The sequence below is a fragment of the Electrophorus electricus genome, chromosome 17 (genome assembly GCF_013358815.1).
Source record: "Electrophorus electricus isolate fEleEle1 chromosome 17, fEleEle1.pri, whole genome shotgun sequence".
Lineage (NCBI taxonomy): Eukaryota > Metazoa > Chordata > Actinopteri > Gymnotiformes > Gymnotidae > Electrophorus > Electrophorus electricus.
This window is the reverse complement of record NC_049551.1, coordinates 15,913,570-15,937,612: the sequence shown is the minus strand read 5'-3', so window position 1 is coordinate 15,937,612 and position 24,043 is coordinate 15,913,570. Positions and strand designations below refer to the sequence as shown.

General features: G+C 44.7%; 1 protein-coding gene across 1 annotated transcript; it reads right to left on the bottom strand.

Annotated features, from left to right (window-relative positions):
• Positions 1-1,538: 1,538 nt before the first annotated feature.
• glis3 (GLIS family zinc finger 3) lies at positions 1,539-15,671 on the bottom strand. Its single transcript, XM_035535811.1, has 12 exons — positions 15,376-15,671; positions 14,303-14,666; positions 12,421-12,604; positions 11,096-12,266; positions 6,476-6,637; positions 6,248-6,358; positions 5,378-5,519; positions 5,144-5,277; positions 3,874-4,081; positions 3,284-3,508; positions 2,146-2,313; positions 1,539-2,032 (listed from the first exon to the last, which is right to left on the bottom strand). Exons 2-12 carry the CDS (start codon positions 14,613-14,615, stop codon positions 1,899-1,901), a joined length of 2,952 nt encoding a protein of 983 aa, XP_035391704.1. The 5' UTR covers positions 14,616-14,666; positions 15,376-15,671; the 3' UTR covers positions 1,539-1,898.
• Positions 15,672-24,043: the final 8,372 nt, after the last annotated feature.

Below are 24,043 nucleotides of genomic sequence, written 5' to 3'. Positions count from 1 at the left end.
GACCTAATAAGCCCTCCTGCTGAGACACATATGTCTGAATCAACACCAAGTCAATTATTGATTCATTTGGCAGAATAATTGATCAATACTTTATTAAAGCGTGGCTGCGAAGGCGGGACTTCCCCTCTGACATGCCCGCCACGTCAAGGTTGGTGGAGTGAGCAGAGAAAGGCGCGCCGGGCGGAAGGAGGAGCGCCTCCCTCACGCACGGCTGCGTCCAGGCGGACGGTGCCTTGGGATACCTGCTGATGGCACATCTTAAATCGCCTATCACGAAACTAAAAATATGTTCAATTCTGGAGTTTAGGAAATACCCACTTAACATAAAATTGTAAAATAACGAGCCTTAAACTTAGTTAATGTGACTTTAATTCCAAAGTGCGTTTGAAAGAATGGTTTCTCCTAATTAGATGCAAGTTTGCCCAGTTTGTACATAGGTTTCTGATATTGCCCACACAAAATGTGATTCTTCTGCGATGTTTTCTCTCTCTCTCTTTCTCTCTCTCTCTCTCTCTCACACACACACACACAAACAAACAAATCAAGACTACAAAAAAGAAAGTAAAGTAGGTCAATGCTTTACAGTCTTGAATTTATTTTTGTGACACAGGTACAGTTTACATAATACCAAAGCAGTAGTTTTATGTCGTGCAAAAAGGACTCTTACTAATGGGCAAGTGCATTTGTCAAAGGTTAAACATGTTAGGCAGAAATAAGATTGCTCTTATTTTAAACCATATTAAAACCACAATCAAGAATTCCTAAAGCATTATTTGTTTAAGGCTATTGCTGGCCAAATCCCTGTTCTTAGCTTCCTGTAGTACTAAATGGAATTCTTGTGCATATGATTCTGGGTAAAGAGATGGAACAATCACAGAGGTGACGAGAAACCTGATATGAGTCAAAGTGCTGATGTCAAGGATACTAATGATTATCTTAGATACAGAACTAAAAGTGCTGTTCACTTTATACAATCTTAGAACGGAGAGTTCTATCATCACCCTTTTCTATGATTAAATATGTGTTGGTTGACTTTGTCAGAAGTGGCTCTTGTCGAAAAGCTTATTGCTAGAACTGTATCCTCCTGATATTTACCTCATAGGCTAGATGGGAGAGAATGCAGTTTGAGTGTGTGGACTATGTCAAATGTACCATAGAAGTTCAGAATTAAGTGACCAAATATGACCTAAGGGGGCTCTTTTCTGCACAGGCATTCTACATGGCCTGCTTGGACCCTTTCAAATGGCCTGAAAGCAAAGCTTTCATATATTCCCAAAGATTCCAGACAGCAACACTTTTAGATGCTTTCTATTCTGCAACTGAGATACCCCATTGTAAGCCAAAATAATAAAGGTGTTAGCTCTGTGGTTATCAGTGTTGCAAAAATGCTTTTCTTTATGTCGTTGACTTCTGGCTCTAGTAGAGAGCTCTCTCTAGGACAGAATGATGGCCCTAACTGCCTCTTTATGAATTTAAACAAATACATTGCAGTTAATGCCATGATACACAAACAGAATAAGCAACCTCTGATACAGTAGTAGTCATTATTTGGTGGTTTAATGTAAGAATGTGAGTGCCTTTTAAGGCTTATTTCTTTTACATACACATACTTATCCAAGAGGGGGCATCGTCCTCCAGTGAAGCAAATTTAAAAAAAAATCAGGAATGTTCTGTTTTTTTTAGACATGATTGATTAGCGTTTTCTTAGCATTATGGAAATTCAAGATATTATATAAAAATTATTTTAAAATTTAACATGCAAAATATAGACCATATTCTGTCTTTGAAAATGCACACAATCGGTCCTATGATTAAAAGACAATAAAAAAGTAAGCAGTGCATCAGATGTGTACGGTAGATGTACAATCCTGTGTGCAGAAGACCGTACTAGCTGGATTTCACCTTTCCATGTAGGCACAAGACAGCTGGCTTGGGCATTGATCCGGAGTGTATATGTGAAGATAGTTGTCTTCTGCCACCGAATGGTCCTGATTCCCCAAGGAATCTTCTGATGGAACGTGTTGATGGAACACTGCAGTGGTGAGCATGGATTTAGAGCTGTGGATTTCTCCCCATTGCAAGGTTCTCTATAGTAAGTGAAAGGTGTGGTGCACTGGTGTTAACATGGCATGAATGCTCCTGCACCTGTGATCCTTGAGAGTGGCCTGTGATTCAGATCGCCTTCCCTGTGAGTCGTGATCGAGGGACCCAGACTGTCCTCCAACACAGGGATCAGCCTCATGGAAGAAGAGGCGACCGACTTCGCCGTGTGTGGTGAGTCACTGTAGGAGGGGGAACACACACTAGGGAAACCTGAGGAGTGTTTTGACAAACACACACACACACACACACACACACACACACACACACAAAAGGTTTTGAGTATTACCTTTTTTCCTGATAGGGGTTTGCAGTGCATTCATCAAACCATTTCGATATAGGTTACTTAACTGAACTCTCCCTGCCATGCAGTCAAAAGAAGGCACAAGTAGAATTTGATCTGATATCCACTTCTGAGTAAGAAGCGTGAGCTTGGAAAAGACTGGGAGCAGGCTTACACAGTACACGATACGGACTGTATTAGAGGGCTCTATTTTTGACTTTGCCTAACAGACAGCCATCTGTTGCTGCTGCAACAGAAGTACAGATTCATGAATCATTCAGCCGGGTTTCTTCCCGTGCCGTAAAGACCGCGTGCGGCAGGGGCGCAGCCTTGCATATGCATGCGGGCTCACCTCTCTGCAAACACCCGACGGCTAATGAGATATGGTGTTAGGATGTAATGTAGATCAGAAGGAGGAAAAAAACCAAAAAACAACAACAGCAGCAATCCACTGCCTACAGAGTGAAATGAAGGTGCATTTATAACACTGCGCATGGGGCTCATGCATACAGAATCCCTGTCTTCTGGTGGGTGGACTTTTTTTTCCCCTCTCCATTAATACGCCTTATATGTGTAGGTATATGTGTGCATAATTAACAAATAATAAGAGTTCTTTCCAACTTCGTTTTACTACTTTGATTTATTGGACATGTTTTTCTTTTTACACCTGGAATTCTTCCCTCGATTCTGGGGACCCTTTGATTGTTTCGCTTTGAAGTTTTAACGCATTCTCGCGCGGGAAGGTGGGACTTAGAAAAAGGCTGACACTTCAAATGTGTTTTGGTTGGCTGGACTTTGCATCCTTTGCCCACTCCATAAACTGTATATGACATTACAAATATTATTATTATTACTACTATATTACAAAATATATTACAAAAATAAACACAAGGAACCTACTGTCCTGACGGCGGGGGAGAGACGCAGCGGAGAGGTTGGGGTCTCTGGGTAGCGAGTTTTGCTTTTGCCCTGCAATCATGTGGTGGTGTGAATGAGGAAGTACAGGAGGAGGTCGGTTATGGGGGGTGGAGCTTGGCTGCTGGACTCCAGGATCGTCGAACCTGAGAGAGCGACATTTTAGTCCAGGACCTCGAGAGTCTACCATCAGGCACTGCAGCACTGCACCTGATCCACATTTATACGGGAGTTTACAAAAAAACGAACAATCCAGGAGGTTATGGTGTGTTATTTGCAAGCTCTCTGAGAACAAAGGGCGTGCCTGGCTGTAACAACTGCATCAGAACTGTGGCAGTAGATGAGAACGACTCCCCTTTATAGAAAAATCATTGAAAAAAAGGGTCACAGGGATTTTACAATTGATTTAACACACAGAGAGATAATTACAGCAATCCGTCTGCCTCACCCTTTCATCCCATTTTCTCAATTCTTTAAAGCACTTAGTGCATTTCTGCTTTCTTCTGCTTGGTGGCCACAGCATCAATTAATGTGGGCTCTTAAGACCGGCGTGGCTGAACCTGGTTCGCTCCTACTGGACTGGATGGTCGTCTTTGTGGGGTCCCCGCCGTGCGCTGCAGGCCCGCCGCTGTCGCTGGAACAGTCGCGCAGCACGTAGCCAGAGGCATCTGGCTCGGCCAGCCCTGAAGCGGGTCCCCTCTGGGCACCTTTGAAGTGCCCCACTGAAGGAATGGGTTTTGCTGGCAGGCCGTGACGCCTGGCGGACCCCTCCCCCGAGCGCCTCTGCCACAGTGGACGTGTGAGGCTCACAAAAAGCCCATTGGTGCCTTTCACGGCGAGGCAAAATGGTGTTTTATTTTAATCAGATTATTTGGACTATGAGTCTGCAGCCATAAAGCCATGACAACCGATGTGCAAGGACGCGTTTGTTGCAGATCAGAGAAAAAGAAAAAAAGAGTGCCGGAGCGTTTAAGTCAGTCATCACCACCTTCTCTGCCAAGGTGAACTCAGACTGAATGCAAACTAAATAGCAATTCAGTCCATGGCAGGTTCTTGCATTGAGAGTAAACCAAACCGTACTGGTGTGAGGAGTAGGGGCTTTCACAATGCATTCATGAGAATGGCAAGGATTATGTGAACCAATTCATCACCCTTGCGAAGAGACTCCGACAGAAGCATACAGAAGTTAGGCCAACTTATGTGGCAGTTTCTCTGTCTGGCCTGATCTGTGGTTTCAAATGAGTACAAATGTACCTTCATTTCCTCTGCTTATAGATGAGATTTAGCATGAGCAGTCTTTTTTATCCTCCTCCTTTTAAACTTTCCTTTAGACTTCCTGTGAACCAGCAACCAATTTTAGGCACGGCAGGAGTCTTTGGGAAGGACCGGACTGCCGCGGCTCTCAAAGTACGCAATTAAAAACCCTTATTGTCATTCATTTGCTATAGTGGTCACCATGGAATATAGCGGTCTCCTTCTGCTATTACCAACAAGAGAATGAATAAATTAATGAATTTCTTAGCAGTTCAAAGCCTTTACACATTTTTTTTTTTTAGTTTGACATTGATGTTCGGTTTGTGGCATGGTTAGAGTGTTATATTTAAACCACTTTCTGCAAGACCTGTACACCTCAGTTATAGCCTGTTTCTTAAAATTGCCTAGTTCATTTCCTGTGCCATTTTCCTAATAGGGAAGTGTCTTCGTTTTGTGATTGAACAAGATGGATCACCCAAGCAATGCTAATGTGGATAAAATAAGTGTCATGGATTATTTCTCAAACCACCTAATATAAGAGGCAGACTTGCATTGAAAGAAGCCCGTAAAAGGGTAGCACCTGCAGTTGACCGGGGGCGGGGGGGGCGGGGGGGCCAATGGGAAGCGTGCTCCACTCGGAGATGGGCGAGCAGGGGTCACAGCAGGCAGCGGCGCGGGGCTGTGGACGTCGGCTGCCTGGGCACACCGGCCAGCGCAGAACACACCTGTCGTGCACACACAGAAAAACGAAGTCATCCGGCTCACGCGACGAGTGACTGATCACACTTCGGCGCATGCAAAAAAAAACCCCAAAAACCCCCAAACCTGTGTATGCGTCCGAGGCCGACCCTGGATGCTGGCACAAATCGCTCGGAATCAAATCCAGCGGTGACAGGCTGGGCTGCAGGGGCTGGATAGATAAGCACTCGGAGAGTTCCTCGCGGGAGACCTCTGTGCTGGCTCTCAGCTAAATAACAGGAAAAGGAATTAAACAAAACTCTTGGCTGTCTTTGAAAAATGGTTTTGGTTCTTAAATATGCAAACTTGCTTCCTTAAGGGGTTTTGATCATATTGACACATGAACAAATAGAAGTTCCTCTTTTGGGGTTAACTGCAGAACTATGGAAGGACAGCACATAGCCATAATATATTAATATTAATATATAGTAATATTGGTAGCATGTGTTTTCTTCAGTTCGTGTCAGTGATGTGCTTAAAAACAGCTTAAATTATAGCGTAGCACTCGCACTGGAATATAAGCATGCTATTTTTAAGCGCTTCACTGACATTAACTGAAGAAAACACATGCTACCAGTACACATTTTTTTTCATTGCAGTCAAGAAGCAGCATACCTTAAGTTGCTGTATCTATGGTGATGTGATTTTTTTTTTCTTTCTGTGATAATGAGCTCTGCTCCTACACAAGTTATAAGTTCACCAGTTTTATCAGCACATCTCCTATAAAACTGATGCATGTTGTATATCACAAGTATATGTTAGCACATGTTAAAAAAATATGTACACAGTGAGAGAAAAACAACATCTGCACATATGGCTTCCCCGTTTGCTGTGGGTAGCTTGAATATCATTGGGCCTCCGAGATATGTGCTGTTTGTTGAAGAATTACTTCCTAAATGACATGTGTGATGAGCGTATGCGACACCGATATGGTAATCCAGCCATGTTCCCTCTTACCTTCTTCCTGGCCTGTTGTTCTTTGGTGGAGTGTGATTTGACGTGTTTCCGCAGAGAGCTGGGATCCGTGTAGCGCTTCAGACAGCCCTGAATCTGGCACGCGTATGGTTTCTGCACAGATATGCACGGGCACGCGCAGGTAGCCCTGAGGCACTCCAGGAATTCCACATGGCAGCTCGTTTCTAAGATTGTGGCACAGGGGTGTAGGGCCGGTAGGCCTGGACTCACTGTGTCTAGGTGTGTGCGCTGGTGCTTCGCCCGGTCGCTGGAGTTGCTGAAGGATTTGAGGCAGCCTGGGTGCTGGCACGTGTAGGGCTTTTCTCCTGTGTGGCTCCGTAAGTGGATCTTTAGGTTCTCCAGGCGGGAGAATGCCTTGTGGCAGCCATTAAACTGTCCATGGAAGAGAGAGAGAGAGAGAGAGAGAGAGAGAGAGAGAGAGAGAGAGAGAGAGAGAGAGAGAGAGAGAGAGAGAGAGAGAGAGAGAGAGAGAGAGAGAGAGAGAGAGAGATGGCATAGAAAACAATTATTGTTGAATTGAGGAAGTACTTTTGCTGGACCATTTAGGGGCCCAAGTAGTGTCTCTGCGTGTTTTAACCAGGAGGGGGCAGTGTTCTACTGTTCAAGCCAATCAGGCACCTACCCGTGACTCCTACAGCCCTATACCCTCCCTGAGTTTGCTGTCTGCTTCCTGCGTATCTAAAAGACTCCATAAATTTGTCAAGTCTGGTAGCATAGTTAGAGAGGCCTATAAAACCTTTCCTGTACTCTTCCTGTACTGCTGCTACACATAAGCAGTGATCAGCGCTGATGAGAGGCAGAAGGTCTCTCTATCATTGTGCTTCGTTAGCAGAGTATCTCTGTCTGGGTTTTCCCATTTCGTCATGCAAAAAAGCACTCCAGTGCAGTGAGCTCACCCTCCAAGTATGTGTGGCCCCTGCACTTTGTCCTCTCCGGGCCAAGCAGGGAATGTGTCTCGGCACGGCTGGAACTACGCACAAGCCACTGAGTTGTGAACAGTACCGATGACCTTATTTAGATCGGGGCAAGAAGCAGAAAACACGATCATTATCCAGCGTCTAATTGCGCGAGGTTATGGAGAGTAGCCGAGATTGTTATCACGCCACTGCTCTCCTGCCAGAGAGTGGAAATTGGTTGTAACATTCATTACTTTTGCTGTTTGGTTTCTTGTGAAATATTCCGGACTTCCTTTTCCTTAAGGCTTCCCAGTACAGTTTTTATCCGTACATGGTCAAGTCAAATCGATCCTTCGGGGTGTGAGAATGGGCTGCTGTATGACTGGTTTTGATTCCGTCCTGGACCCTCAGAAACTGCAGCTACCAGCTGTGAATAATCACCTTGACTGTGCTCGCCTGGGAGCTCCATGATTGACCCTTAATTCTACTAAACCGTTGCCTTGCACTCTGAAGAACAAAACGTTTATCCTGTCATTCCTTAATGTGGTTTTCTCACTGAGGAATGCAGCGGTGTTGGAATAATTTGCTTCCCTGGAGAGCAGTTTGTGTTGTCTGCCTTAACTGATGTCCACAAAATAGAGGACGTCACTTTGGCCGTGTTTGTAAAGTAAATAAATAAACAAATAATAGTGAGTACCAGTGCAGCTTGGCATAATTTTTGTCGACCGCAGTGGGTACTCAGTTCCTGTGCCATCCTCTTTGGCTTCTCTTAGTCCAGCTTCTTATTACATGGTGTTTGTGTTAGAAGCTGAGTGTCTGGAATTGGGATTAAACACTTGGTTATCAAAGAAGCGGGAGGAAGGCACCGCTATTTCACAGTCTTTTCACATAAATGAAAAATAATCTCTCAAAATACTAAATAAAAAAGAACACAACAACTATTCTGCCTAATGGCTGCTTCTAAATGACAGTTGCAGACTACTGATTACACAGAATGTTTACTGGTATTGAGTTTCTAAGATGTGTCAAAAAGAAATCATGTATTTTCGCAAATATGACTGCTCTGCTTTTTGTCTTGTCTTTGTTTTTTTGCAAAGGACTCTGAACTTTATGACAAAGAACTATCGAATCCTGAAATGATAACTGCTGTCTTCTTTAATCACTATTTACTCATTAGGGGGATAAACTAGCCCTGCACAATCACGACGGCCTGCCGAGCACAAGAGGAACGCAAGGCAGGGACAGAAATGCAGCCGGATCAATACGCATTCAGATCGGGACCGTGGTGAAAACACACCGCGGTGTTAGGCGCGAAGGAGCCTTTCAGAGTCGTTTAATAATGCCTCAGACACTGGCTCCTTAGAAAGGCCACCGGGCTGAAGAGATGCGGCGTCACGGCTCCCGCACAAGGCCCGAGGGCCCGGCCAGCCTGTGGACATGCCGTGGCACCTGTGGCCCGTGCCAGACATGCAGCCTGGTAGCATCTACCCCTCTCCTCCTTCCATTGTTTCAAAGCACTGGCATCTGCAACACATCAACAACAAACTACTACACCCTCTCAGCCACCCTCCATTATTGTTTACTGCCATGGTAGTCTTTGGACATTTTTAAGTGCTCTAAATAGTTGGGGGTTAAGGCCTGTTCATGGCAAATAAAATGACAGAGTGTTGTAAAACATAGCAGAATGTAACCAGAATAAGTGTTAGAGTAATTAGAATGGTCAGAAGAGAATGTTTTAAGATAAGGGTCATTTGATGTAACAGAGGAACAGTACCCATGTTTGCATAAACAAAGGCTTGTGGCTTCAGTGATAAAAGCCAAAAAAACCCAACAAAACTAAAGTCTTGCTTCTGGATTCCAGTCTACTTTCCCTGCCCACATTTGTTTGATACTGCCAAACCTCTTGGTAGGTAACATGATTAGCACAGAATTCAGTAACTTAGACAGGGCCAGAATTTCAAGTTTCTCAGGGTGTAGGAGCCAAAATGGATGACCATAAACGTTCTTAGGGTCAAGATATCGCTATAAGTGTATGGCATTTCATTTAATGCAACTGCCTTCTTATCAGTAAGAAATCCAAAGAAAAGTTAAGATGTACTACTATCCTGAAACCTCAAATGGTAGTAGATAAATGACAGGCATCATTTAGGGCTGTGAAAAGAACCAAAATATGACCGCCCCCAGCTGCTGAACGAGAGGACAATCACAAAAACCACAAGACAGTCAATAGCAGCTGCTGGATCAGGCGGACGACTCAAGAATGATCCTCAAAGATCCCTGCCAAACCTCCTGACAGCCTGCGTTTCAAGCTGCTATTTCTGGTGGACAGCCCAAAGTTTCCACTGGATTCCATGGTAACCCTGAACATGATTACCTGCGCTTCTGATACAAAAGGGAGCTGTTATCGCTTCACTGCGGTCTATTGTTTGATGCAATATGTACTGATGAGGAGTTATGAAGGATAATTGTAAGAGCCCATGATATTTCTGCTGTGCAAAAACAGGAAAACGTCACAAACGAAATACTTTACAAAAATACTTCAAAGAAAAGGTATCTTGTTGTAGCCCTATCTGAAAAGGTAGAGTACAGCTTGATTAAAACTACACGTACTAAAATGTACCAACGTTTCTTTTTGAGCAGCAAAAACAAAGAAAATATATCTTTAAGTAAACAATAAGCTCATCACCAGAAATTCAGAACAAGCTGAGACACGTTTTGGCTAACTCCCTGCTATTGTGACCTGTAATATGATCTATTTAATTCCACTTTCAAAGCTCACGTAACTTTTTGGTCATTCAGGTCTGGCATGTCTGTCTTTTCATTCTTTATTATAAATCTTTGACAAAAGCTGCTTGCATTTCTACAGGGAGGGAAAACTTCCGCAAATGACAAAAGACTACAGAAAGGGAATGGATATTTTCAGCTTGGGTAGTGGCTGTGACCATTTTCCTTCTCTTTGGTCTGTAATTACGTGCTTGACAAAACCATCCAACTGTTCTGGGCTCCATGGCAACAGGAGCAGTTTTAAGTAATGAGTAAGTGTTTGGAGAGAAAGGTCGACCGCAGGTATGTGCGCCGTTAATGATTGCCAAGATCAGACGAGGCAAGAAATGACCGCAGATCGCCTCTTCACTAACCCCAACCCGTCGGCTATCACGGAACAGACCATGGCTGCGGATCAGTCTCCTTGCTCTGGTGTCTTCCAGGGCCTCTGGCTCTAAAGTAAAGCGTGTAGCTGCATCAGCAGAAATAACTCCGTCTGGTGTTGAATAAAAGTCAATAAAGCTAAGATGACTGTACCTCGGGGCCTGTCTGTGGCTAGACCGTGGCCTTTGGCAGGATCTCGCCTGCTGACAGCTTGTCCAGCTGGGAGAAGTCAGTGGCAGGAAGCAGAGTGTTTCCCTGACAGTGCCTAACTGTATGTCTTTTGTGCTTTTTAAAAAATATTAAATAACTATATAATTACTTAAGTCACTGTCAATCAATCATCACAGACTTCTACAAATTAGCTGGTGGCCAGAGCTGCGAGAGGAACAGGCACCCGAAACTGAAGGGTTGTTCCACCTAACCTCAGCGTGACAGCATGTCAAAGCACACAATGGATTTTAAACTGCTTGGCATCTTAAATCATTTGGAACTCCAGATTTTAGTTTCAAATGGTAAAAACCACCTGCGATGCTTCGGTAGCCTTGTCCAAACAGCACTTTAAAAAAACATTTAAATCTGCTTCCTACCTAGACTGGTTACCAATGTTTAGAGACACGACAGAGATTGGAAGATTAGACTCACGGATGAAACATGTTGAATGCCTATTATATCTTTGAAATCTGCAGATGGATACATGGTAATCAGAGTTGGGACAGGGAACTGGGTAATTCTTCACAGGTGAATGGTAATAGGTGTATTCTTCTAATAGTAGGTCAAGTCTGCATACCGTGCATTTGTTGGGCTTCTCTCCAGAATGTACTCTCATGTGGATCAGGAGCTTGTAGCGAGCGTTGAATGGCTTGTGTCTCCGTGGACACCCCGCCCAGAAACAGGTGAAGTCCTCTCCTTTGCGCTGTTCCATGTGGAGCTTCTCAATGTGCTTGACCAGCTCCTCTTTGTGGCTGTAGGTGGCGCTGCAGTCCAGCCAGCAGCAGCGGTGCACCCCGTCGGAATCCTCGAGCTCCCCCTCGTCCTCCTCCAGCATGGGGCCCAGGGCCAGGGGCTGAACTCTAGGATTGTCCGCAGGTGGTGCAGACCGCAGGTCTGTGGGGTTCCGAGCATGTCCCATGTGACCAACTGGTGATTGATGCACATGGTGGGAGTAATAGGGCGGCGGAGCACCCCGAGGGAGGCCGAGGGGCTTGACCGTGGCTGTCCTTCCGAGCTGAGGCTGTGCAGGCATTGGCAAGTTGTTCTGTGAGACACTGTTAGCTGCCACTGCGGTGTGGCTTATTGGGAGCTCCTGTTCAGACAAATGCTGATGTTCCACCACCAGGTTACTCCCTCCTGATTGGTTGTCGTGAGAACCCCCTTCTTCCAACCTCTGCATGCAGGAGGCCACTGTGTCGGGGTGGCAGTAACTGTTCAAGGCCTCGCCTAGCGTGGAGCTGACTTTGGGGCTCGGGTTGACGAAACTAGGATTGGGAATGCAGCTTCCCCTGACGCCCAGGAGATGCCCACATACTTCAGACTGCAGGGGAGAAGGGGTCGGCTGAGAGGCTGGAGAACTCTGGGAGCCCACGATGTAGGCCACCAGAGAGGTGGGAGAGGTTCGAATAATGGAGTTCAAGTCGATGGCAATGCCGTCAGACAGAGGCGAGACCGAGAGGGCCCTTTTCTTGGGGCGTCCGGAATGCCGGGGGCTGTGGGCGTCCTCCTTAAACAGATAAGCGGGAAGAGAAGCTGGATTGGAGGCACTGGTTGCCCCAGACATTGCGGTCCCTAGAGGGATGCTGAGATGCTCTGCTCCATCAGCCATCTGACTGCAGCTGTTCGGCTGCCCGAGCGGTGGAAGCACGCGATAGCCATGAGGCCAGTCCAACTTGCTGCTGCGTATCGATTGACTCTCAGCAAGGCTGAGAGTGGTGGAGGCCAGGGACTCTCTGGACAGCACAGACCTGCACCAGTGCACAAGCATTAGCTTCAAGGCTCAGTTGCAATGCCAACTGATCCAGTCTGTATCATAACCAGAACATGCATGGATTAACAAAGGGGGGAAAAAAAGAAGTACATTTATTTATTTGCATCATTCAGACTTTTGGACTATTTTACCTGGCATCTGTGAAAGGCACAAACAGACCAAGCGAGTGTGGCGGACAGGGAGCTACAGAGACTTGGACAGCGGCTGAACACACGGGGCTCAGGCTCTGCACGACCATGGCACTGCTGGACACCTGCAGGTTTGATAGCCCATTCTGTCCCAGTAGTTTTCCATTTGGCACCAGTGACTGAGAGCCTGGGAAACAGCAGAGGAATGGGATGCAAGAGAAGACATTTTTTAAATGGTTTGTCTGCATTTTTATGCCCGTAAAGAAGATATTATTCATACTTTGCACATCACAAAATTTCCATTTTTGATTGTGGTCACAGAGATTAAAGATTGAGAATGTAGACAATGATAGATCAAGAAGTTAAACTTCAAACTGTTTGAATTAAAAAAAAAAAACCTCTTTCTTAAAAAATATTCTTTCTTAAAGTCCTAATTAGTTAATTTACTAAAGTGTGTCACCATATGGCATGACTATAATAATTCTTTAGGATAAAGAGCTGATATTGTCATTCTGCCAGCCTGTTAATTCATTACAAATCTCCATTTAAATGCTGTTTGTTTCCTACTACTGGATAAATACTTATTTTAATTCTGTAAATTTAGAATCGCATTAATTTAGTTTTGGTGTAATGTACTACACTGAAAATGGGCAACTATATCTCACAACTTGAACTTAGTGACTTAACTAAATATAATCCCTCCCATCTCAAACACACCATGACATAAAATATTTACTGAGGACAGTGCGGCACATCCGCTCTGTCTGATAAAGGGAAGTGAAACAGATCATCGTGAAAGGCATGTGGTTTTAAAAGCACCAAAACGATCATATTCCTTTCATCTCATTTTGTAATAGTTGTTGCTGGCAGGTTTATTACATCTTTGTTGTCCATAAACAAACATGATGCCTTTTTTTGTTCACATTAAAAGAAACACAACAATACTCATGAAAATTCCAAACCTGCGGAGGCCCGGAAAAACCGTTCTGCTCTGTTAACTTCTAATACCTTTCCTTTCATTCTCTGGGCATGGCTGGTTTAGGAGCAAGCTTTCTGCTTGGTTAATTAACAAAAATATGAAGGAAAGGGTTTTGTGGGGAGGAAGGCACACTGGTGGTTGCTTGACAATGCAGAAGTATAAACTCCAGTTTGGAAATCAGCAGTGTCATTGTTGTGGGAAGAAAAGGCAGAATTACGCTCTGAAAGAAGCCCTCACGAAAGTATTAGACTTTGGCTGTGGCCGTGATCCCTCAGCTAGATGGCAGAGATTGAGGTCTGCTGTTACCTCATTAATGCTGAAGCATTTTAGCCGCTTGGTTTTCATAGAGCGCAGTCATTGCTGCATTGGTTTGTTGTACAAGTGAAATTCGATTGCAGAAGTCCATCAGCATCCATGCTGGCTGGTGGTCAAAACGTGTGTGTTTATGTTGTTTTATGTAGCGCGCTGAGAGGTAAAGATGGCAACGTGGCACCGTATCTCTCAAGGACCATCATGTCCCATATTCCAGATCACTGGGCTGAGAAATATGGAAGGAGTGGGGACAGGATTGAAGGCATGGAGATTGCCTATTTGCTTTGAAACGACACACCGTTGATACATTCCTGTTTATGAATTATGAGCACCATCTACTCTTTCAAGATCCCACATGGTGACATATTTGATCATCGAGGCTAGCTAAACGCAGGGAGAAAAGCTCCACTGTGAAAAGTCAGTCTTTCATCTCAAGAATGTCCTAATTAATTTCAGCATCTTTCTCAGTCACGATCTGTTTATAATTTAGAAAGAACTTGCATTCCATCTTTGCATTTGAAAAAAAAACAACAACAAAAGCCCTATAGTCAGTGTTACAGTGACAATTCAGCATCAGTAGGTTTGACTTCTTACCCTTGATGCCAGTCTGTGGTCCACTGGGTCTCACCCCACCTGGGTTGCTGGCTGGGCCAGGAAGTGAGGGTTGCCCCGACAATCGTGGGATGCCGAGGGTGCTCTGATGCTTCCCGTTGGTCAGGACTTGCCTGCGCAAGCTTAGGGTGGGCAGGACAACGGCATTCCCAGTCGGCGCGGTGCCGTAGTGTGGGGGAGAATGGGGGCAGGTGGCACGCACCCGGATGTGGGGCGTCTGATGCCCACTGGTGGCACCCAGAGACTGGGGCACCCCGGAGGGAGATACCAGTAGGTTGCAGGCTTTTCCATTCATTTCCCTCAACGCTGCTTCAGGCAAAGACGACAATGGGCCACAGGCAGCATCCTGGTGAGGAGAAGGTGAAATAGCATGTAGAGAGCAGACATAACGCTGATGGGCTTTAAAATATGGTAATTAGAACAAATGCAAGCAGTGACTGTTGAAATTGAATATATTTTAATTATTTAATTTAGATTCACAATGTCCCTGTCCATTAATCTTTTGTAATAATATAATTTTCAAGTCCATTAATGCCGTATGACAGGTTATGATGTTGAAGACAAGCGAAATTTAGCTAACGAGAGCATCGCACTGTGTCTAACCTTACAAACATGGTGACCTTACTGAATATGGTCTGACATACTGATAGATTTTGTGGTCAAGATAAGGGAGTGAGGAAAAGTCTTTTCACAGATGAAACAAAAATGAAAATAGGTTTGGCATTCCTCAAATATATAGACTGTTTCTTTAGTTCACTTTGAAACAATTCTTCTTTCGTCAGTAGAAAATCATTCACATAGCCTCTCAGACTGCTGTAGAAAAAGACGATTTTTAAAATGGTCTTTTCGGTCATTCATGAAACAGGTTTTTGGATTGCTTGTATGGAACGTCATCGCGTTATTTAGTTTAGGTACGCGGTCACGTTCATGGACAGCGCTTACGAAATACAGAATAGCTTCGTAAGAATAAGAAGCACAGTATCCACAACAAGGTAATAATTCTTTATGTTAAATGTGAGTTCTGAAGGGGAAGGTTCGTAGCGTAACGTACCTACCTGAGAAGTCTTTGTTTTTCTCAGAAGACCTCGAGGTGGAACTTCAAGCGCACACCTTGTTCGCAATGGAATGTCGCAGATGACAGCGCTTTAAACGACATCGTGAATCGTGTTCAAATGGGCATTAATGATTACAACCGTTATTTGGTATTTGGAAAAGAAACAATAAAAGCAAGGGGAAATTACAAAAAGGGGAAAAAAAAAGTTATTCCGTCATCGGCGTTACCAACTTGAATGAAACTTGGCAATTAAAGATTAAGCTCTGGTCTGTACCTTTGTGTCGGTAGGCGCGTAGCGGGCAGCGTTGCCAGGGGCGGGTATAGGTTTTGGATACACTTTTACCCCTCAGAGGGTTTCAACAACTTTGATTCCACCATCCTCCTCGTAATGTCATAATGTTGTCTATAGAACTTTTTTCTTAAGTTAATAACAATGATTTGGGCATCCGTGTGTGTATTTGACATCCACGCAGCTGTTTAAAGGCCATGCTTGGTGCTGATTAGTTTTACTGCGGCTGTGATGTATGCAGTGACCTACACATCCACTGATAGTGTAGGCTGGAATTATCTCTGATGCATTTTCCCATGTCATCCCGGTTTCTTAGAATGTCCTAGTGATAATAGACAATGTAAATTGCAGCACTACCGACACATTTACAGATAATGTACTTAAGCGTGAACTTGATGGTAAAGTGATTCACAGTGTACCCGAACATATTAATATCTAGATTCCATCCTTTCTCGCACATGTCCTCCCCAAGCAGTGCGTTGGATACTCTGGGTTTGCTGAGTTCTGTGAGCACACGCGATGTGCCAAATATAACTGATACCTGCTTAACGGTCCTCTCGCGCGCCCCTGAGCCGCAGTGCGTGCCGCATTTCGAGCTGCCTTTCTGCGCGCACTTTGAGTGTTTGCACAGAGAGTTCTGCTTCTCGTTGGCATGGCAACTTCATTGTTTATTTTAGGGCGACTCGCGAGCGCTTGCACGGGAATCAAGAAAGAAAACTCCCGAGAATCAGCCGCCTTAAAGGCAGCTCGGCGTGAAAGTGTCATTCGGACAAAGGCGCTTCCGCATGTATGACAGGCAAAAAAAACCCAAAACACCTGCTTGTGAGCGTTGAGATGACTGTGTGGCTGGACCGTAATTCTCTGGTGGTGATGATAACACCCTGCCGTATTAGACCCTGTAAAGATTGATGACTGTGTTTGAAATAAAGGGTGGCCTCTAGTGGAAACTGCTGGAAAGACTCTGCAAAAACCCAAGTGATGTATGTCTAGAATGCCTTCGCCAGTCTGCCACCTCTAGTGCAACACGAAATCGCCTGCAATTGCTGTTCTCTGTTGGGTCAGATTTTTACCCCTGGAATCATTACAGTTGGGCTTCTTTTTGTTTTCTGTCCCTCCATATTTATTTCCAAAACAATCGACCAGTGAAGCCGAGGAACTACAAAAAAAAAAAAAGAAAAAGATTCCCGTCTGTGGTGTACACACAAACGAACTTCAGCGATGCCTTGTAGGGATGAGAGGACAGCCTTAACCAGCAGAGGGCAGTGTAAGTACAGAAACGAGGTGCGTTGGCCGGCTACCCTGTGACCACCCGTCTTCCATCTCGTCACCTGCTCACGCCCACACAAGCCTCAGCGGGGGATTATGGCAATATGATTGTGTTGGGGAGAGATAGCCGGGTGAGAGACATCGCCAGAGAGGTGTTGTTACGTCTGTTGTATAATTTCTAAACGTAGCCAATCATCGTGTTCATCTATTTCTGTGCAATTCCTCCCTGTGTATTAGGCATGTGGGCTACAAAGAAATGCTGGCCATTATTTGTTCAAGTCTGAGTGCTACTCAACAAATGGAAACGGTCATTTCTCGCCACGACGCGTCAGCGGCAGGGCAACGTACATCTTTCATTAATTTCTTCATTTCAGTCTCTTTCATCACACCTGAGCTGCCACCGCCCGCTTAGATGTGGTTTCTGATAGGACCGTGGGTGGAGAATTGAAAGATTTATACAAAACGCCTTTATACAAAACGACTTTATACAAAAGTCACCTAGAAACGAGACCCAGAAGGCATGTCGCGCGGACGTCCGAATGTCCGCGGGTGCTGGCGGCTAAAGCCTCGTGCCCTTTTGCTGTCACGGGCCTCGCTCTCATTACCAGCGCTTCTGTAATGCGTGCCCTCGTGCCTTGAAGACACCAGTGGTGGGGTTTCAAAGCGATTAAACACCCCTCTGCTTTTAAAGGTTCAGAGAGCTTATTTGCTCTCTCGCGCGCGGCTAATGTCACCCGCTGTGTGAATGTCAAGGTAATGAGCGGACACGCGTCCCACGCGCCCCGCGTTTCTGCCGCGTCATCACGGCAGAGGCCACAGCCGCAGTCTCGCTCGCTTTTGCGGGGCCATTCGGAGTCCTTCGGCAAGGCTCGGAGGGACGCTGCAAACCTGCACCAGCTAACCTTGCGAATAATGCGTCTGCTATATTGGTAGACTAGCCCTCGTTAATTAGGAGGCATGGTAGCATTTGGGGTGAAGCATTTCTGGAAATTATTTTTTAATTTATCTCAAATTATACCAGCTACTGGGTACAGGAAAGAGTATATTGCGGGAAGGCCACAGATATTAAAGTTCCCTTGGTGGCTTCTCCTTTTCTGCCTACTGTATTCTTTTACTCTGGTCGTTTCAAGTAGATGATACCAATTAAAGTACAGCTGACTCCTCTGCTGAGAGAGCCGGCCGACAAAGCCAGTGTTTTGTATTTGGGAAATGCTGTAAGGTTCGCCCCGCAGCACAATATTAATCCCACTGATTCCTGTAATAAATGCCATGGCAGAGACCAGAGCGCTGCTAGTTTCATCTCTTGCTGACTGTACTGGCACAAAAGGATCTGCAGTAATGCAGGGAAATGACAGCAAATGACATAGTAATCTGCTGAAATCATCTTACAGTCACAGACCGAAATAAACAGATTCATTTGAGATTGTGTCCGTTTTTCATGAAAAAATGAAAATAAAAGATCAAAAAGATAAGGCTGTGAAGGTTCTGGCATCTACCCTTGTGGTGGACCATACAGGGTGTCAATTTGATGGGGTAGATCCATAGCAGTAAATATCTAAATATATATATTTAGATTTATATACAGTGTGTGTGTGTGTGTGTGTGTGTGTGAAAGTGTGAAGTTTACACCTCAACACTGGCTATTCACATAAAGGTGCAAAGTGCAGCTTTCATAAAACACAATAAAATACACTGAAATTTCGAAACATATCAGAATGTGTGCGTGTGTGTGCATGTGCGTCAATGTCAGTGTGGATTTTTCATAAACATTCTGTTATGTTCAACCCCATACACACAGGCATCTTTTTCAGGTTTTACCTGCCATGTTTTTCTAATTAAAAGTGTCACAAACAACATTGCTAACAACTGACCTGCTTCTCATAGTGGCACTTCAGGTCACAGAAACTGAACAGCTCTCAGCATGTGATATAACTTTGTTCCTGTGGTCACAGAGTATCAGGCACAAAGACCTGCAACAAGAAGCATTTGGTGCAGACGTTGCTAAAAAGATAAAATGTCAACGGCATGGTGTTTTAGTAGTCACGTCTGTGACAGTTGTGGCGGCATAGACTAGCGGTAGCCTAAAGGCCCAGGATTCGAGCGCGTGGGGGAGGGGCGGCGCGGTACTTTAGAAGAAGCTTGGAGTTGGAGGTTCCTGAGCCGGTGTTTGGGTGCGGCTACCCATCAGTCACTGCAGGATGTCAGGTATTACAGCTGAAGGTGTGTCGTTAGCCGCATGCTGACATCCTCCTGGTTTGGACCTTCTCCCATTCATCTTCATTAAGAGAGACATTGACTGGGTCTCGGAGAGCAGATGGTCATTAATGTGCCCACCATGTCCAGAGGGACGTTACCTGGAGGTCACGTACCATGGTGTTGTGTACTGGAATGGAGGGTTACCCCAAGAGTATGTGCCACATGGATCTGATGCCAAGATAAACTGGTATCCTTTCTAGCTTTTCCTATTGGCCAGATGGCTTTATTTCATTGTTGATGATGATGGCTGATTACTGAGCAACTGAAAGCATCGAGAAAGCTGTTACACTTAACAGTGCATTTCAAGGACAGCCACTATCTAGCTTTGTGCTGGGAAGACTGGATTAAGTACAGTCAAGGGCTGAACACAAGGTGCATGAACACAAACAGACCAACCTGTCGCCTAAGTCTATCTGACCCATACGAAGACTGGGATTTTCAAACTAATGGTGCAGACAAGGTGCTGGGGTGTAAGAAGATTTCTGAATCGACAAGCTATATGAATTCAGGGTGTGTTACTTTTCACTCTATTCCTGTACCTCCTTGTAAAAAGATATTTTACCTCAGAAGTATTGTCCCTCACACAATACATACTGCATCCTTTAGAAAAAAACAGATAGAAACACATGGTAATGAATTTGAAAGCTGAATTACCTAATATATACTTACAAATGCCGACAACAGGTGAATCACACTGGGTCCAGGACCAGTTAGGAGAATGTGTCAGATACTAAAGGGGCCAAACATTTTAACGAGAGGTATCAGTGCAAAAGGAAGGGATTAACATTGGCCAGGGCATGAGCTATGACACATCTGGTCTCAAGAACTGCATAAAAGGATTGGCTTTGTCAAGAGGAACAGTGTACAGGACAGAATATACCAAACACAGATGAAATACATCAGCGTATGGGTGCACATCATAGCTCATTGACATGGGGCGACTTGCACCTAACAGGTAGACGGCAGTACCATGGTCTTAAGATTTACTACAGAGTATAAGAACTGAAACAGCACCGCTGTAAGTCAGTAATGACAAAAACAGCATGTTGGGAGTCTCACAAAGCAGGAATTTATGGCAGAGCTGCAGTACAGAAGCCTCTTAAATGGAAGGACATCACCCAAGAATGACTGTGGTCGTGGTTGGAAGGGACGCCAAGCATGCAACTCCAAACAGCAAGAAAGTTTAATGTGGTCTGATGCACCACCTTTTAGCTGTTCTCCTACACTAGAAGGTGTTTACAGTGGAGAAAGCTAAAGGATGTGTTTGAGCCACAATGTCCATCGTCAACTGTTAGTAATCCCATATCATATTGGCAATATATAAATGTTATTAGCTAGTTTATTTATATACTTTAGATGTTTACTGTGTCCATCCCCTGTGTAAACCCATTGCCATGGAGACATTGCCTTAGGAGACTCCGCCCCTGGCCCTGGTGCTCCAGACTCTGGCTCTGATTGGCCACGCCCCCTTCCTTCTGGTCTTTGCCTTTAATTGGCCGCTGGCTGGTTTATATGCATGAGTTTGCTTGCAAGGAATCTGCCTGCCCATGCATTAGACCATTCTGTCTGTATTAACTTAAATACTGGCAAAAGTACTAATAACGCCACTTCACCTTTATATCCAACTCCCTTCGGATTCCAAATGCTGCCTACAGTTTTATACCACACAATTTTTCTTTAAAATTTTCTTTATATCACACATAATGTAAGGGATTAAGATATCATTCAGTTACAGTCACCTTCTACAATATTAGTATTATGTGACTAAAATAATGTCTATGACTGACATATGAGTTCTACATAAACTTCTGGCTGCCATTTTGCTGACTTAAAGCTCACCTCCTAAAATTTTACCATATATATATATAGATATTTTTTTTTACTATTCTAGTGTTAGCAACAGACTTTATGCGACTTCACTCTGTCTTTCTTCACTTTATCCCTCCTCAGATGGATTTGATCCTGTTCTTATCTACTGACATCTGCACTCTGCTTCGCTTCCCCCCCCACTCTCTCTCTCTCGCTCGCTCGCTCGCTCTCTCTCTCTCTCTGTGCCAGGATCGTGAGTGTAGCAGGTGTGTGGGGGCGGCTTAAAGGACAGGAAGTGAATTAAGACGTGATGAGTGGCCTTGGGGCAGTCCCAGCTCACGTGAGTACATTGTTCACTCCAAGTCAAGGCGATGTTGGAAGAGTAATGACTCGATAAGGGTTTTTTTGTGTTGGTTTTTTTTTTTTTTTTTACAACTCGCTTGTCGGTTCTACACTATCTAGGAAGACTAATCGTCTTTTCACCCCTCTGACCTAACCTGACCCCTACTTGCGGGTCAGTTCCATGTGAGGTGTATAATTCTCGTCCTGCCCGCAGTGATATATTCAGTATGGATCTTTCTTTTTACCTACGAAGAGGCAGCCACTAGTGCTCGCCGCTGAGTGTAGTGTGTAGCATTACAGTGCAGAAATAATATTTCAAAATGATGGTGGAGTGTTTTCGAAAGCTTAAATGAGATCATAGTCACGAATTGTGACAACGTCTACAAGTGCTTAAAAGATCTGAGGATTTCCTGCCGTTGTTCTTCTGCTGTCTTTCATTTGTGCCATAAGTTGATGGCGTCCACAGTGTCTTCTCTGCCTGCTCTCTGTCTTCATCATCTACTTTCGCTGGCAGCAGATGGATGTCTGGCATGTCTGCTTTCTCCGCATTATCCACCCTGAGTGACACTCAAATCCATGAGAGTCTTAACGGAGCCTCGTGGGCTCAGAGGAAAGCGAGCTGGGCTCGTTAAGGTCTCAGCTAGTCTCACTCCTCCCACTGCAGGGGAGGCCGTAGAGGCTAAGGCAGGCTTGTTGTCTTACTCATCTCGTTCCACACTGTTGCTCCTTCGGGGGAAGGTCCTCGTGACAGACCCTGTCCAAGGCTGGGCAAGACTGACCCAGGTCGGTGTCTGAGTACGTCCAATTGCGTGGTGTTGTTTGAGGGACGTGTCTAGCACGAGGCGAGGTCATGGTGACACCCTGCAGCCAATGATCTACCATCTGCCTCAAGCTTGGTGGAATGAGTACAGAGTCTGCCAGGGACACATCTGGTTTACAGCAATTCATGAAGAATCACATTCAAATGGGGGGAAGTATGTAACGGTGGTTGGAGACCCTTGTACTGTGGGGATAGTTTTGGACAAATGTTTTTTTTTTTGGTTTGGTTTTTTTTTTTTTTTTTTGCTCATGCAAAACTATTTACCTAAAACCACAGGAATGTCGGTGTCCTGATTGGCCGTGGTTCTCAGATTGTGCTCATCAACATGCCAAAGTGAGGAGCTTCCTGTTCTTGGAGAACCTGCAATTTGCTTAGTATACATCAGTTCTTAGGCCTCTGTGCTACATTTATGATTTCAGCAAAAAAAAAAAGAAGCTCTTTTTTAAGCAAAGGTTTAAACAAAAGTCCAAAAGATTTAGGCTACCCAATAAAATTATCCTTACAGCTCTTTATCAAGGCTGTTAGTATTTATGTGCTAAAAAATTGGTCTCATGGTAAAATCTTTTGACTTTGGTTGCGTATGTGTTCTTATTTGTTTAGTTCCCAAGCGGTCCCAGTTATATAAGAATATATCCTAATTATACAGCTTCAGTTTTATTGAGGGAGGGGTTCCATTCTTCCCAGTCTGGGCACAGATGTAAGTCTTCATGGGTCTGAAGCCATATCCATATTGAAAGTATGCTAATCACAAAGAGCTTTTGGAACTAAACCTGTGTTCTTTCAGCCTTCTCACCTCATTTGCACAGGAAAAAAAATTCCTTTGTATCCATATTTATTTTATTATTTTATGAGTATTTATGTTTTTATGGTGTTTTTAATTGCAGATAAACACTTACTGCCAAGATAATTGGTCTACAATCTCTTGGGTATGGTCAAGAGCACAGCATAGTATGTCCACATGTCTGACCCTGCTTTCCAACAGGTCCTCTTTCCCCTCCTAACTGCAGTTTCGGTATTGTTTTAGTCATATATTTACTACACTCCAAGTAGCAGTGCTCCGCCTCTCTTACCCACCCCTGGTTCAGAGACACGCACCTATTCTAATGACTTCTTGGTGAGTCTGTGTCCCGGAGCCAAAATCAGAACCTTTGCGGTGGAATTCGGAAGAAAAAAAAGGCAATCAAATTTTCTGTCTCGGTAAGCAGAGCGACGCTAGCTCGGGGTCGCCTGCCGCATGCTGCTGCTGCTTCCACAGGCGTTTCCCGCTAGCCCTCGGGCTTATCTGTGTAATTAACTCCCCCCCCAACATCTTTGAGTGGCGTGTTCTCCCTCTCAGTGCAAGTTCTCGGTATCCCCTATGGACCACCAGTGTGCCTTAATGACCCCCCCCCCCCCCCCAGTGATGCTCCCCTCCTCTGCTGCAGGAATACCATCCTTGCACCCTCTTGTCGGATCTGATTAACAAGCCGGAATGTTGATTAGGAGATGCCGTTTGTGATTCATGGCTTATGGTTTTCCATTCAGGTGCTTTAAAGGAAGGACCGAGGGAATGAAGTGTAATTCCATTCCCATTATTCGCACTCAGGGATTACTGTAGTGTGTAATTGTATGTGCATGCATGTTACATTAGGGAAGTGTGATTGATGATTGAACCCAGCCATACCAGAGCACTACAAGAGGTTGTAACTATGAACACAAATTGTTGTTTCCATCTTGAATGACCTAGTCACACAGAAATTGAACGGGAGGGCCTAAAACCTCCGAGAGGGGTGAGGGAGGAAGTGTCATTTACAGGACCATTTGAAGCGAGCTGCATGTTGTCTGAGCTGATCTGAATACAGCAGGAATGGTAATTAACCCAGGGGGAAGTCCTTTGCTGAATCAACA